Source organism: Mastigoproctus giganteus, chromosome 2, assembly GCF_048544385.1.
Source record: "Mastigoproctus giganteus isolate SK-2022 chromosome 2, ASM4854438v1, whole genome shotgun sequence".
Classification (NCBI taxonomy): domain Eukaryota; kingdom Metazoa; phylum Arthropoda; class Arachnida; order Uropygi; family Thelyphonidae; genus Mastigoproctus; species Mastigoproctus giganteus.
Window position 1 is genome coordinate 15604523 of NC_143576.1, and position 15032 is coordinate 15619554.

General features: G+C 38.3%; 1 protein-coding gene across 1 annotated transcript in view; it reads left to right on the top strand.

Annotated features, from left to right (window-relative positions):
- LOC150089184 (stromal interaction molecule homolog) overlaps window positions 1–15032 on the top strand; it is a 112352-nt gene that overhangs the window by 80914 nt on the left and 16406 nt on the right. Inside the window, exons 9-10 of the mRNA XM_090389670.1 lie at window positions 6222–6455; window positions 13542–13642. Coding sequence (XP_090245796.1) covers window positions 6222–6455; window positions 13542–13642 — 335 coding nt within the window. The remainder of the gene's footprint in view (window positions 1–6221; window positions 6456–13541; window positions 13643–15032) is intronic.

The following is a 15032-nucleotide window of genomic DNA, read 5'->3' on the forward strand; positions in this document are numbered from 1 at the left end:
GAGAGGGATGCTAGGCTTATGTACCTTTGGCAGGTACATAAGCTGGCAGCCTGTGGCCGACAACTGCTAACGTGTTGATCTTGAGATCTTCCCCAATTTGAACCACTCGTAAACCACCTTGTTAACCTTTGACTTCAATCGCCCCTTGATGGGTGGGTCATGTACAGGTTTGTAGACATTATAATGTAGCAAGAGGGCGAGAGCCTTGTTCAAATATTCTGAACAATCCAGTACAACCGTGCTGTGTCCTTTGTCAGCGGGAAGGACGACAATGGGGGTCTTTCTTAATGGAGTTAAGAGCAGAGTGTTGTCGGCTGAGGTTGGGGTTAGCAAGCCATGCACGCTGAAAAACAGGAGCCATCTCGAAGCGGATGTCATTAGTAGTCTCTACAGGGAGGTGGGCTAAGGATGCCTCCACTCCTGTGGCAATTTGTGTGATGGCGGTCTCGATGGTAGAATGGCAAACTTCATACTGGAGGTGTGAAGATCGGTCTGATTGGAGGTCAATTGTTTGCTGCTAAGATTTAGGACAAAATTAGTGTTGTCAGTAGGATGCATGTGTGTTCTTGAAGTGTGAGTCTCTCTGATTAGGTTAAATAAGGAACTTACGTTGCTAGGGAGAGTGGTAAGCGGCTGACACATGGTTGGCCTAGCATCAAAGAGTGTGAATTAGCCTTGAGAATGCTGATGGGGAGATCAAACCTCTTAGCTCCTGCATGAGTCTGGATTTGTTGAAGCCAGCTCTCTGTAGTTTGAGGCAGAGGTAGCCAATCCACACTTTCAAGGTTTGGAGACCAAAGTTGAAGCAGGCACATTTCATACGAGTGTGGTTGAAGGGAGCTTTGTAATGGAAGTCTTTGGGAATGATGCGATGCGATTTGCATCTGTGCATGAAGCGTAAATGCTGCTTGTTCCGGGCTAGTAAGATGAAGGACTTCTGAAGTTCAACACAAGTACTGTATGCATGAAGGTCATAATATGAGATGAAAGAGAATGGGTCTGTGGCACTGGTTTCCATGGTTTAGAAGAAGAGAATACAGCAGAGCCAGCGGGAGCAGTAACTAAATTAAATTTAAATAAGTTACCCCAAAAGCTACTTGTTGTATTAAGACAAGTAGCTTTCGTTGTAATGAACCCCTTCCTCAGCAACAAAGGTACATACATACAGAAATGCAAACATAACTTAATGTTAGGAATGGAATAAATTATACTAAATATGCTGTGCATGATCAGATGACTGGGAGAATGCGTACACGAGCACAAGAGTGTTCAATCATTCACTAGGCCAGATCGGGCGATTGTTGTTGGAGTGCGGTATGCATATGGGATTGCTGCCAGCATTTGTCGTGTTTCAAAATTACTGACTCCAAAATTGGGTGTAGTCTTGTACCTCTACTGTGATTTAAAACTTTGTGGCAGCTGGATATATTTAGGGACTCTAACCATAGGCAGTGATAGTAGTGTCAAGATTGGTTGATCACCTCACTATTGCACATCCAACTGGCACAAAGTTTTTTAAATTGCAGTAGAGGTGCAAGACTACACCCAATTTTGGAGTCAGTAGTTTTGAAACACGACAAACGCTGGCAGCAATCCCATATGCACGCCGGGTTCTGGCCTAGTGAATGACTGAATACTCTTGCACTCATGTTTGCGGTCTCCCAGTCATCTGATCACACAGCATATTTAGTATAATATATTCCATTCCTAACGTTTTATGTTATATTTGCATTTTTGTATGTATGTACCTTTCTTGCTGAGGAACTGGTTTGTTAACCCGAAAGCTACTTGTATTCTTCTTCTTCTTTGGTCCTTAGCTGGCAGCTGGGGGAGGCGGTTGGCCACGCAACCAGTATGCTGCTGTAGGTGCCGCAGGGTTTCGGACTTGCTCGGTGATGTTCTTCCATACCTTACGATCCATGGCTTCAGTCCTGGCCTGGTTAAGGTCGAGACGTCGGCTCTTCAAGTCATCTTCCACTTGCTTGGCCCACGTTTTCCTAGGCGCGGTCCGTTGGATGCTCCATTGGGTGGGTCGTTGTCTCCAAAGGAGTGTGGATGGTATTCTGTTCGTGCCCATTCTACTTACGTGGCCAAACCATCTGAGCCTTCGCTTCTGGATTTGGTCGGCAATGGTTGGTTGCTGTTGGCATCTGGCGCGGATGGTATCATTAGTGATGCGGTCGCGAAGAGAGATGCCCAAGATCTGCCGCAGGCATCGCATTTGGAATACCTCAAGTTTGTTCAAATCTAACTTGAGACAAATCCATGTTTCCGATCCGTAAAGAAGAATGGGCAGGATCAAAGTCCGGAAGAGTCGGATTTTAGTCTTTGTGGAAATGTTGGTCCTCTTCCACAGACACCATTTGAGCGAGGCGAACGCAGTGGCCGCCTGTCCAATTCTGCTGTGGATTTCCATGGTGGATGCAACTTTCTTCTCCTGGACCAGCGACCCAAGGTATTTAAAGTCCTGCACTTGCTCGATCTGGACGCCTTCGAGATAGATGGTGGCTTGCGACCCATCTGTTGTCAGGGCCTTTGTCTTACCAGCATTGATCTTCAAACCGTATGGCCGGGCAATGCGGGCAGTGTCGTAGAGGATGTCCGTGGCTTCAGCGTTGTTACCGGCAAGGATAGCACTATCATCAGCAAACATCAGGTCAGTCACATAGTGATCCTTGTCATATTGTATGCCCTGTCTATTTCTGAATGCTTGCCTCATAATGGCGTCGACCACGATGTTGAAAAGCAATGGGGAGGCTACATCCCCTTGGCGGACTCCAGTTTGGATGGTAAATTCCTCTGATAAATCGTTCTGGATGCGCACCTGGCTGGTTAAACCGTTGGATGCAGTTTGGAGGAGTGTGATGACTTTTTGAGGTACATGTTCAACCTCTAGTAGTTTCCATAAGGCAGGCCGGTGGACACAGTCGAAAGCAGACTTAAAGTCAATGAAAACAATGACGGTTCGCTGTCCACACCGGATCCTCTCCTCCATCAGCTGACGAATGGCAAAGATTTGATCACAGCATCCTCGCCCGGGTCTAAATCCTGCCTGTTCTTCTCGACTGGTTTGCTTGCGATGTTTTTGCAGTCTTGACTGGATGATCTTCATAAAGACCTTTCCGATGATGGAAAGGAGGCTGATGCCATGGTAGTTCTTGCAGTCCCGGTTATCACCTTTCTTGTGGATCGGTACGATAATGGCTTTCCTCCATGTTAACGGAATTTGTTCAGTGCACCAGATGGTTTTGAGGAGTGAGTGTAGTCGGCGAAGCAGTACATCTCCCCCGGCTTTGATCGCTTCTGTGGTGACTTGGTCCACTCCTGGTGCCCTGCCATGCTTCAGGGATTGTATGGCTGCTTTCACTTCTTCTACTGTAGGCTCAACATCGACCATGGAGACCTCAGGGGGGTCGATCGAGAGTGCTGTTGCTGGCGGTCCCTGAGGTGGGTCGTGATTATACAAAGCCTTGAAGAATTCACTCCACCGTTGCAGGCGTTCGGATGGTGATCGCACGAAGGTCCCATCAGCATTCTTGATGTTGTCACTAGTCAATTTGGTCTTTCCACTCAGACATCTGAGGGTGCGATAGAGAGTGCGGGTACTCGTTTTTGGATGCCGCCACTTCAAGATCGTCTGCCACTTGGTTCCAGTATGCTTCTCTTTCTGCTGTCATTCTTTGTCGGACTTCTCGGTTTAGCTGCCGGTACCGTTCAAAGTCGACCAACTTTGCCTGTTTCCGTTTGTCCACGAGGTCGAGGCACTCGTCTGATATCCATGGTTGCGTTCGACGTCGGGCAGGTGGACATAGGGGCTTGGCACATTCCAGGATGGCATCAGAGATCTGCTTTTCTTCTTCATTTATATCCTCGGGCACGGCCAGCATCTCGAAGCGGTTGGATAGGGCGATCTGATATGCCTGTTTGTTGGCAGCATTCATTAGCTGCCTCCAGTCCAGCTTGGCTGACCGAGATGATCTTTTAGCATGCCGTAGTTTGAGCTGCACCTTAGCCCGGATGAGGTAGTGATCAGATCCGCAATCAGGTCCCCTCATGGCACGAACGTCCATGAGTGATGAGCGAAATCTGGCATTGATCAAAATGTAGTCCAGGATTGCTGAGTCCTTGCCAGATGGATTTTGCCATGTAAGTTGATGTTTTTGAGGGTGCTGGAAATGACTGTTTCCAATGATCAGGTTGTTAGATGCGGCAAAGGACAACAAACGTAAGCCATTGTCATTGATCTTCCCATGGCCAAACTTGCCCATTGTTGTTTCCCAACCAGATCTGTCCACGCCAATATGGGCATTAAAGTCTCCTGCGAGGATGATCACTTCTGTCTGCGGAATTGAATCCAGCGTATGTTGGAGCTGGTTGTAGAAGTCATTCTTGGTCGGGTCCAGGCTAGTCTCAGTTGGCGCATAGGCGGAGATAATATGGGTCTTGATGGTGCCCTTGACAGTAAGGACTGCCAGGCGGTCCGATATTGGTTGGAAAGCGATCACACTACTAGTGGCCTGAGCATCGACCGATAGCTACTTGTATTAAAACTTATTAAATTTATCTTAGTTACTGCTCCCACTGGCTCTGCTATATTCTCTTCTTCTAAACCATGGAAACCAGCGCCACAGGCCCATTCTCTTTTATATTTGTTAATGTTTGACTATTTTCGTGCATCCTTATTATTTTCTAATTTTCTCTAAAGAACTTCACAGGGTTAAAACATACTATATATCCCTTGCACCATAAAAATCAAATACTATGTATTATTACTTTGCACGAGCTCACATTTTACTAAAGCTATAAAACAATTTGTAGTTTTTGGTTTATTAGGCTTTTCTGTTAGTGCATTTCTATAATAAATGGTAGTATACTCAGATCTAATTGCATTTGTAATAATACCGATAGCTGGAATTATGTGGGCTTTATGTTATTATGCTGAAATATGTTTCCCCTTCCATGAAATCTTCAGTCATATAAAAAACAAATTTTCAGAATCTTCTCTTCATTCCTATTTTTAAGCTTTGTAAACTTGTTACTTGGTATCTCACTTGTGCAATTTGTGCATGCCCTGTTTGTCATTATTGATTGCTTATTATTTATTTATTTTTTTTTAATTTTACAATCCAAAAAAAAAAAGTCAGTGAACAGAAATATGAGTCAGTTAGTATGTATATATAAAAAATTTTATGTAAGTCAGGGACTAACTGTAGTTATAAACACACCTATATATTTTTTAAAGTAAAGATATTTTATTTTTCAAAGTATATAGTTATGTTAATCAATAAAAAAAGATTATATGCTTTCAGTGAAATTTAAAATGTTAAAGTAGTCATCAGCGTCTGTTCGATGACCAAAGGCATTAAGGGGTTGGATTTTTACCTATAACTAGTATCAGTGAGATCATGCTCGTCATACAACTGTAATGAAAACATGTGGGATTTATTATTTACTGTGCCATTGATCCATTTGAGTGACCAGTACTGACAAGGAGAAAATGATTTTGAATGCTCTGTACTGGCAAAAATGAAATCAGTGCACACTATAGAAGGTGGAGAAGTGAATAGATGAGAAAGTACTTCATGATTTTCTTTGCTTCAAGTATCAGGTGTTGACTGATTTTAAGGATTCAGAAGGCATGTAGAATTTGAGTTAATATCATATGTACATTCTTAGTTTTATATTGTCTAAACTAAATTTTTTAACTAATGAGAACCAAATGCATTAAGGGCTTATGGCTCAAGCTGCGAAAGAGTCAGACTATGTATATCTTAGTGAATTTGCATCATTTATACACAACCAATTATAGATTAGCAAATTTGCAATAGCAGCATCGTTTAAGTTACATCTCATATTGTGAATACCTGTGCTGTCTGGGCGGTGGTATCTGCTGAGAATAAGTAACAACAGTCTTCTCCTTCGGTGTGAAGCGTTACTTATTCGAAGTAGTGCAATGCCATGGCAACTCGTCGTGAAGGTATTCACAATATGAGATTTAACTTAAACGATGCCGCTATTGCAAATTTGCTAATCTATAATTGGCTGTGTATAAATGATGCAAATGCACTAAGATATACATAGTCTAATGAGAACCGTTAAAAAGTGGTGAATGCTTCCATATAGATTGTTGATCAAAACTAAAATTAACTAAAACCATCATTTTCAGTCATATGCTAGAGAATGCACTTATTTATAATAGAAGTATTTTCTTATATGTCTAGCAAAAGGAAGGTGTGACACAGAACAGTTCCAGCTTGCGTGTTCAAGAATTAGAAGAACAGCTTCAGCAAACAAAGGAACAACTTCATTTAGCAGAAAAAGCATTAGATTCTCGATCTTGGGCTGCTCCACTCATTCTCCAACATTGGTTGCAAATGACTCATGAACTTGAATTACGACATTATAATTCAAAAAAAGTAGCTGCAGAATATCAGCTTGCTGCAGCAAAGGAAGGAGTAAGTTTCTTTACAATATACGATTTCTATTAAATCTGAAAATTTTAACATTTATCAGTTAGACTTATAAGGTCTTGTTCTTAAAATTAGTTATTAAATTTTTTAAAAAATTTAAATGTGAATCGAGTAGGACTTTTCCAACCAGGAGTTTGTTTGGGTATTTGGTTAATTGGAAAAAAGTATTGCATCATATCCCTGCACTTTATGGACTGACATTCATTTGCAATTTGTGCTGAAGCCTGATAATAGTATCAAATAAAATATGCAAACTGTAATACACGTGAATATTGATAATGAGCTATGAACAAGTTTTTTGTTTCATTTTAAATTGACAAATGTCTCTCAAAAGCAGTGACAGTTCTGGACTCCCTCATTCAGAAAAAATTGAAATGACAGAAAGAACAAGTAGATATTTACATTTCAGACTGTTTTATTTGAATATTTGGGAATAAGGTGTGTCACAGCCAAGTATATCCACCACTCCTGCTAGCTGGTTTGGTAGTTTGCTAAAATAAAAGGTATTCCACAAGTGAGATTACCTCCATACTTGCTAGATATGGCTCCGTGCAACTTTTTCCAGCTCTGTAAACTTAAAAAGTAAGTTTTGGTGATTTCTGAAAATTGAATTTGAGAGGTACTGAAAGAGAAGTAACCTCCATCACTCTAAGTACAGTATCTTAACTTTATTTTGTTTTATTTTTCTTCTTTGGGAATGTTGGTATTGTCTCATGGCTAGTGCAAGTGGCTGTGTTTCCTTGAGTGAGTGCTGATCCTTGCTGACTTTGGTATTTTTTATTTTTTTCATTTTTTCTGTTATGTAGTTTTAATTTGGTTTTTGTGCTTGTATGCAGGTTGCAGTTAACATCTCTCTATCATTATTTGTTACAGTTATGTTACATTTTGATTTCAATATTGTATACCTATATTTTAGTAAGGCTTTTGATTTGGTCCGTCACACAAGACTACTGTACAAACTGGAGTGTGCTGAGATTACTGGGAAATTCTTGAATGGATCATGGGCTGGCTGATTAAAAGGAAACTGCAATAAAAAATGGACATTCTTTATAGTGGACTAGCGTAGTGTGTGGGATTCCTCAGAGTTGACTCAGAGTGTATTATCAGGGATCTATAGGAGCTTTGCTGGCAGGAAGAAGGATGTTATCGCAATGAGATCACTTTTGGAATGCTATATCAAGATTTGGAGGCCTTACTTAAATGAAAAAAAAAAAAAAAACCTTAAAAAATTTTTAACTTAAAAAAAAAAAAAATGAAAATAACAGAAGTATTTAAGGACATTAAAGGAATAAGTAAAATGAATGAGGGAAATATATTCATCTGGTACTAGAACAAGGGGACATGAATATAAAATTTTGCTAAGCAGCAGCAGATTAGATTTTGTGAAGTTTGCCTTTGGTAGCATGTTCTTAATTATTAGAATATGTTGTCTTCCAAAGTTGAGTCTAACGTGGCTGAATTGAATAGTTATTTTTTAGTGATGGGCAAATTATGAGTGAAGGGTGTTTTTTTTTTTTTTTTTTTTCATTTTCACAAACAATGCTTTCTTGCACTGTTTGGTGAAAACAGAGATGGATGCTTATATTTCTTGGGAGAAATTCGCTAGGAAGGGGTAAGCACTTTCTAAGTGTGCCGGTGTAATACACCTGTTGGCACATGTTTAACTATTAGAACTCTTTCCCCTTATTTAGTGCACGCGTACACACACACAGTTCAGTTGAGTTCAGTTCATTCTCCTAGTAGGTTGGGATGCTGGGGTATATGCCTTGAAACTCTTGCCCATCAGTTCTTGATATAAGATTGTATAGAATTTTTGGTCTGAGAAGTCCCTAAGTTCATTTTGACTCAGAGGTTTCTGTATGCAGCTTGGGAACAATTTGGAAGTTTTTGAATTTTTTTTATTGCATATGACATTAATGACATTATCTGCATATGCAGAATGAGTGATCATCTATAAAGCATAGTTATAGAAATAATATTCATCTGGATTTTAAGCTAGTGTTGGTTTTTTTGAACGAATAGTTCAATGTCTAGTGCGTACAGTCATACAGGGAGTGGGCATCCTTGTGTTATTCCACCAGAGACAGGAGTTCTTACCCAGGGATAACCCCTGGTTAAGAATCCCTTAATCATAAAGTGCAAGTAACTTGGTTATTTAGTTTCAGGTATAACTTTGCTTCTTGATATAGGATTGTATAGATGATGTAGGAACTATATCTGCAGGCTTTAGTATTATGCCAGATTTTCCATTTGACTGTTGGCAGTATAATTTTTTTCCTGTTGACTGCTTGCTGTATATAATTTCCTGTTGACTATTTAATCTTCCTTGATACAGAGTATGTTTGGTAATTATTGGGATGAGCAGATCTCAGTCTGTTAGCAGTGGCTTTAGACATTATTTTAGTCTTTATTTGTTAAAAAGATTAGTTGTTGGTGTTTAAAGTTTGAGAGCACCTTTGGAGTGCTGCAGAGGTTGTGATGCTACACTTCAAAGGGTTTGTGCTTGTTGAAGCTTCTGTAGGGTGAGCATACCAAGCTGATCCAAGAGGCTTGGAAAAACTCATGTGTGAATCCATTCAACCTTGGATATTTGTTCTTGGGAAGAGCTTTACATGCTGCAGCCAGTTCTGATAGGGTTATTAGTTTTGAGGCTGCTTTTTTGCTGGGGCGGGGGTGTTGCTATTCCTGATAAGATTTCTTCAGTGGCTTGGACAGTTCTTTCCTGATAATATCTGATGATTTTTATCATTGCTCACAAGAAGATTGATTGCACCAAACGTTGACAAAAATGAATAATGAATAACAAACTTCTACCAGACTTTCCACTGGAATTGGACTACCACTACGCAACACCCTAACTGTAGCCTTGACAGATTTTTTGTTATAATACAATAGAAATTTTGGACTCTTCTGGAAGTTGATCCTGAAAAACTTGCATTTATGAAACATAAGTTCAAACTTATAATACTTATTTGAACATAAAGGGTAATTTAGCAGAAGGTTGACACATGGAGGGTTGAGGAAAAATTGCTAAATAAACTGGAAAATGAAATTGAAACCACTCAGCAGAAGGAAGATGGGATACAGACCATTTCCAGTTGCACATTCAAGAATTAGAAGAAGAGCTTCAACACGCTAAGGAACAACTTAATTTAACAGAAAAAGCATTAAATTGTCAATCTTGGATTGCTCCATTTGTTCTCCAACATTGGTTGTAAATGACTCATGAGCTTGAATTACGGCATTATAATTCTAAACAAATTAGTTAATGTATGCAGTGTTATACTTTAGGCACATTAGCAAATAGTAATAATTCATGATTTATAACAAACAAAAAAATATACAGGGTGTTTCAGTTAAACGTTTCAGAACTTCTAAGAGGGGTAGGGTACATCCTGACAACTCGAAATCATATAGCAATGTGGGGTCGGAAATGCTTTCCTAAAGCGGTGTTGTACACAGAAGCACCATAAAGAAAAGAGACCGTAAGTGAGAAATCGTTTTAATAATACATGAAAAGAAGCAAAAGGTACATGGATTAAAGTAAGTTTTCGAAGTTTCTTCCACGGGCTACAATGCACGCCTCACATCTCCGACGCATGGACATCAGAACATTCTGGAATACTCCAGGCGAATTTCGAATTTCTTCGGCAGCTACTGCGATTCTTGCAACCAGCTCCTCAGCATTGTCAACAGGGGTGTCATAAACTAGCGATTTCATATGACCCCAGAAATAACAAGACATGATAGGTTGGGTGACCGAGCAGGCCAACGCACGGGACCACCACGTCCGATCCACTGTTGACCAAATGTGACATCCAGGTAGTTACGAACATCTCCGCTATAATGGGCAGGGGCTCCATCGTGTTGGAACCACATTGTCTGTTGCGTCGATGCAGAAATCTGTTCATCTCTCAAAAGTTGTGGCAATACTTGCTGCAGAAAGATCAAGTAGATAGGTCCGGTTAGACGACACGGTAACAGGTAAGGTCCGATGAGGTGATCTCCCATAATACCGGCCCATACATTGACCGAAAATCGAATCTGTGCTGCACGACGTCGTATTGCATGCGGGTTCTCGACCGCCCAGATATGGTCGTTATGCGTGTTGAAAATTCCTTCCCTTGTGAAGGATGCCTCATCGGAAAACAACACTTCAGCAGGAAAAAGGGGATTTGTAGCACATTTTCCAAGGTACCACTGTGCGAAAGCAATACGAGGTTGAAGAAACTTCGAACACTTACTTTAATCCATGTACCTTTTGCTTCTTTTCATGTATTATTAAAACGATTTCTCACTTACGGTCTCTTTTCTTTATGGTGCTTCTGTGTACAACACCGCTTCAGGAAAGCATTTCCGACCCCACATTGCTATATGATTTCGAGTTGTCAGGATGTGCCCTACCCCTCTTAGAAGTTCTGAAACGTTTAACTGAAACATCCTGTATATAATAATAATTGTTGGATTTCTATTGGTCTGGTTTTAATGCAATTTGGGGAGGCCTGACAAATTATTGTAACAGAGCAAAATATGAAATTTCACAAAAATCCATTCACTGGGAATTGAGTTATTATGTGCAAACAGATGAACAAAGAAATAATAAAAATTTCTATTGCTTTCATATTAATGAAATTTGGGATGATTTGATAAATCTTTCTAAAAGGACCAAAAAAAAATAGAATTTCATGAAAATCTATCAACTGGATATCAAGTTATTTACAAAGAAATAATAATTACTGGATTTATATTGGTTCAATCAATTTTAATGAAATTTGGATTGGCTTGACAAACTTTTTTAAAAGTGCTAAAATATAAAATTTAATGAAAATCTATCCACTAGGAGCTGAGTTATTATATGAGGATGGACAGACAAATATGGTGAAGACAATAGATGTATTATGCATAATGTGTGTAAAAGCATTCTATAGCACATAATGCTAAGTGCCTAAAAATAGCTGCAGAAAAGCAGCTTACTACAGCAAAGGAAGGGATAAGTACATTTCTTTGCTATATACAATTTTTATTAAATCTGAAAATTTTAACATTTATCACTTGGACATATAAGCATCCTGTTTTTAAAAATATTTTAAATTTAAATATGAGTACAATAGGATCTTGCCAATCATGAGCTTGTTGTTTGGGTTTTTGGTTAAATGGGGATGGGGGGGGGGAAGAGAGAGAGAGAGAGAGAGAGAGATCAGCAAAGTGCAAGACATTCAACCCAGTGATTTGAATGGCCATGATACAAGGCCAACAGTGTGATCCACTGCTATGCATATTTGTTCATGCTGTGAATTCCACAGGCATAATGATTGCGGATTTATACTGAACTGCTGATATAGGCACCTCCGTAGCCAGGTGGGAAGGAGCGGCAGTGCGTAGCACACGCTTCTTGATTAGACCGGGGTTCGAGCCCGTCACCACCAAATACGGAGGATGCGGAAAGGTCAGGAATGACCACCGCATATTCATGGAGCAATATGGCCTTAGTTGCTAATGCTCCTAAAAACCAAATAACAAACAAACAAACTGCTGATATTCTCCAACTTGAACTTTTTTTGTCCTGTTTATCACAATTCAATTTAATGTTTATATTCCAAAATGGCTGCATGGGATCTTTGGGTTTACAAGACAAATATACAAGAATTAATACTGTCCTTTGTGGCATTGTGTGAATTCCAACATGCTGTATATATAACTCTGTACTGATGTACACCACAGAACACTTTGCTATGGTACTAAGGTAGTACGTAGTAAGCTGCCAACTTCCAAGATGTACCACTAGGACTACTCTAGTATTGTATCTTGGAAGTTAACTTATTCAACATCTAACAGGTATTTTCTTATAAATATTTGTATCATCATGGGCTCCTGAAATTTCCTCACTGATAGTGACTTCACTTACTACTCTGTATGTATAAATAGTTAAATCAAATATAAATAGTATTTAACAGTGCCCCACAACATTGATAGTTGTAGGCATGCAGAGACTTATTTACCATGTCTGGTATTTGTCTTGCTTTCCAAACAGATTCATGTTAGTTAAATGTGGAGCTTGCTGTCATATCGCTTTTTTGAATTAGTCATTGTGAAAATGAATCAGCAAATAATTACTGATTATTGAGACGAGTTTAAGCCTTTCATTATCATAAGCCTCTGTAAGCATGCTAATGCTTACAGTAGCTTATGGTTTATGCATGTGCAGTGGAAGTGATTTTGTAACTTCACTATTTGTTCTTGAACTTTGACACATTGTATGGCTAGTGACTAATTTTGATTCATACAGTTTGTATTAGTTGTTGGTCTTGTTACTGTATGAAAGAAAGTATTGTATCTGTACGCCTGTTAATCTGACTGTTTTACAGTAAAGAATTAACTCTTTCTTGATTTTAATATTTTTTTATTTGTTTTTAATGGTTTGCATGGATTTCCAGAAACATGAGGGTTTCATTTTTATTGATGACTTTCTCAAAGCAATGCAAATGATAAAAGTAAAGTATTTTATATTGCTCGATTTTTATGTTTTCTTTCTGTCCTCTTCTATCTTTTTATGTAATTATTTCCACTCTGCATCAATAAAAACACTGAACAGCTATATTCTTATTCCATCAGTTATTATCACTTTAGCTGAGTCCCAAAGTGATCACAATAAACAGTATTCATTGTATATGACTAGCCCAAGTACTTCAAAGTAGGACATGTATAATTGGAGGATGATTCCCATTTCCATCTATGAAGTCTGGTGTTTTCTTTACCTGTCTTTACAGTCTCTGTAAAGGGAATATTGCCTAGACCTCTATATCATTAACTATAATAAATCTGTATTGAAACTTGCTCTATTTATTTTTGACTCTCCATGTATATCGAAAACAAAAAAATTTAAGATAGTTACTTAGCTGGTGAGGTAATATAGGAGCTACAGAATCAATTTCATTTACTTGATTCTTGAAAACATAACAGGTTTAAAAAATTATGTATCGTGAAATAAATGGATCTGTGCAATTACACAAAAAAACTAAGAGAAATATAATGTTTATTGACTAAATTAAATAAATTAATATGTATTTGTAGTGTGAAAAACTTCGGAAGAAAAGGTCAAGTTTTATGGGTTCATTTAGAATTGCTCATGGTAGTTCTATAGATGATGTGGACAGTCGAATACTACAAGCCAGGTAAAGTATTTTTTGTTCATTTTAAATAATAAGTTTATAATAGTACATTGCATATATTCAGAATGCTCTTCAAAATATTAGAAAATGTAGTATAGCAAGTTTCTCTTCCTTTAGGATTAATGAAAGAAGCAATCTCTTTTGCAATGAGTCTCTAAAGTGTATATAAGTATCCCTCCTGGTGTTATCACATTCTGTTAAGACTATTTACCAAAGAGTATGCCCTCATCCAAAGGGCATACTCTTTGGATTTACCTGGCTTGTAAATTCAAGTCAGGTAAATTAAACTCTGCAACAAGTACCAACTCTTGTTGCAGAGGATACATCTGTTAATGATCCTGACATGTTTTAAACTGGATAGAGATTGAGGGACTGTGGAGGCGAAGAAAGATGTTGCACGTATTCAGTACTCTTCAAATCATCTCTGTACATTCTTTTTCATATGCACAGGGATATTATTAACTTGAGCATTTCATTACCATTAGGTTATAATGTCACTAATGCAAAAAGAACCTGGTCAGCAACAGTACTTGATATACTCAAGTACAGATACTCAAGAGTTATCAAAATCATCAAGAATGATAAGAGGACTAGTATTTTGCCATAAGAAACCGTTTTTACAGGCTTGAGCCTGTAAAAAGGGTACACAGTATTTTATCCATTGCTTCATGTGGCTTCATAAGTGTGATGAGATTATCAGAAGATAGAATAAAACTAGTTTTTAAGAAAAGATCTCTCCCAAAATTTGTAGACGAAAATGTAATTCTTGTTTATTATTTTGGTATTTTGTTAAGACCACTTTTAATTCTCCTGGAAATATTATGTATGGCATAAACGGAAAAAATAACTGTGAATACAAATATTTATTCTATCATTCACAAATGATTAGAGGGGGCTTGGTTAAATTTATTTTTTGTTTTGTTTTGTTAAAAATGAATATGTTTATTATTAATAAAATCAAAATTTGTACCTTCATTTGAATTCAATCTTGGAGAATCTTACTGAAGACTGCACTGAGTCCTAAGGCACCATGGCTTGGGCTTATGTTTAACTTAGAGGAAAATATTGATATCCACAGGTTCTGCCCTAAGTTACTAATACCTTTTTCAATTGTATAGCATTACCAGAATAAGTGACTCGATTATACATTTAAAAATGTATACTGGAGTCACTTATTCTGGAGTATAATGCCAGGACAACTGTTTCAAAGCTTATTGGCTTCTCGTCTGCAGGTCAGTGATCTCTATTAGCAAATGTATGTTGAACTGTGAATAATATATTTTCTAAATGAACAGTCAAGTAGTGTGTAGATGTAAAACTTTTATTTAAAAACATAAAGACTATGCAGACTGTAATGTTTATCTTTAACTTTCAAATCTGGAATTCAAAAAAT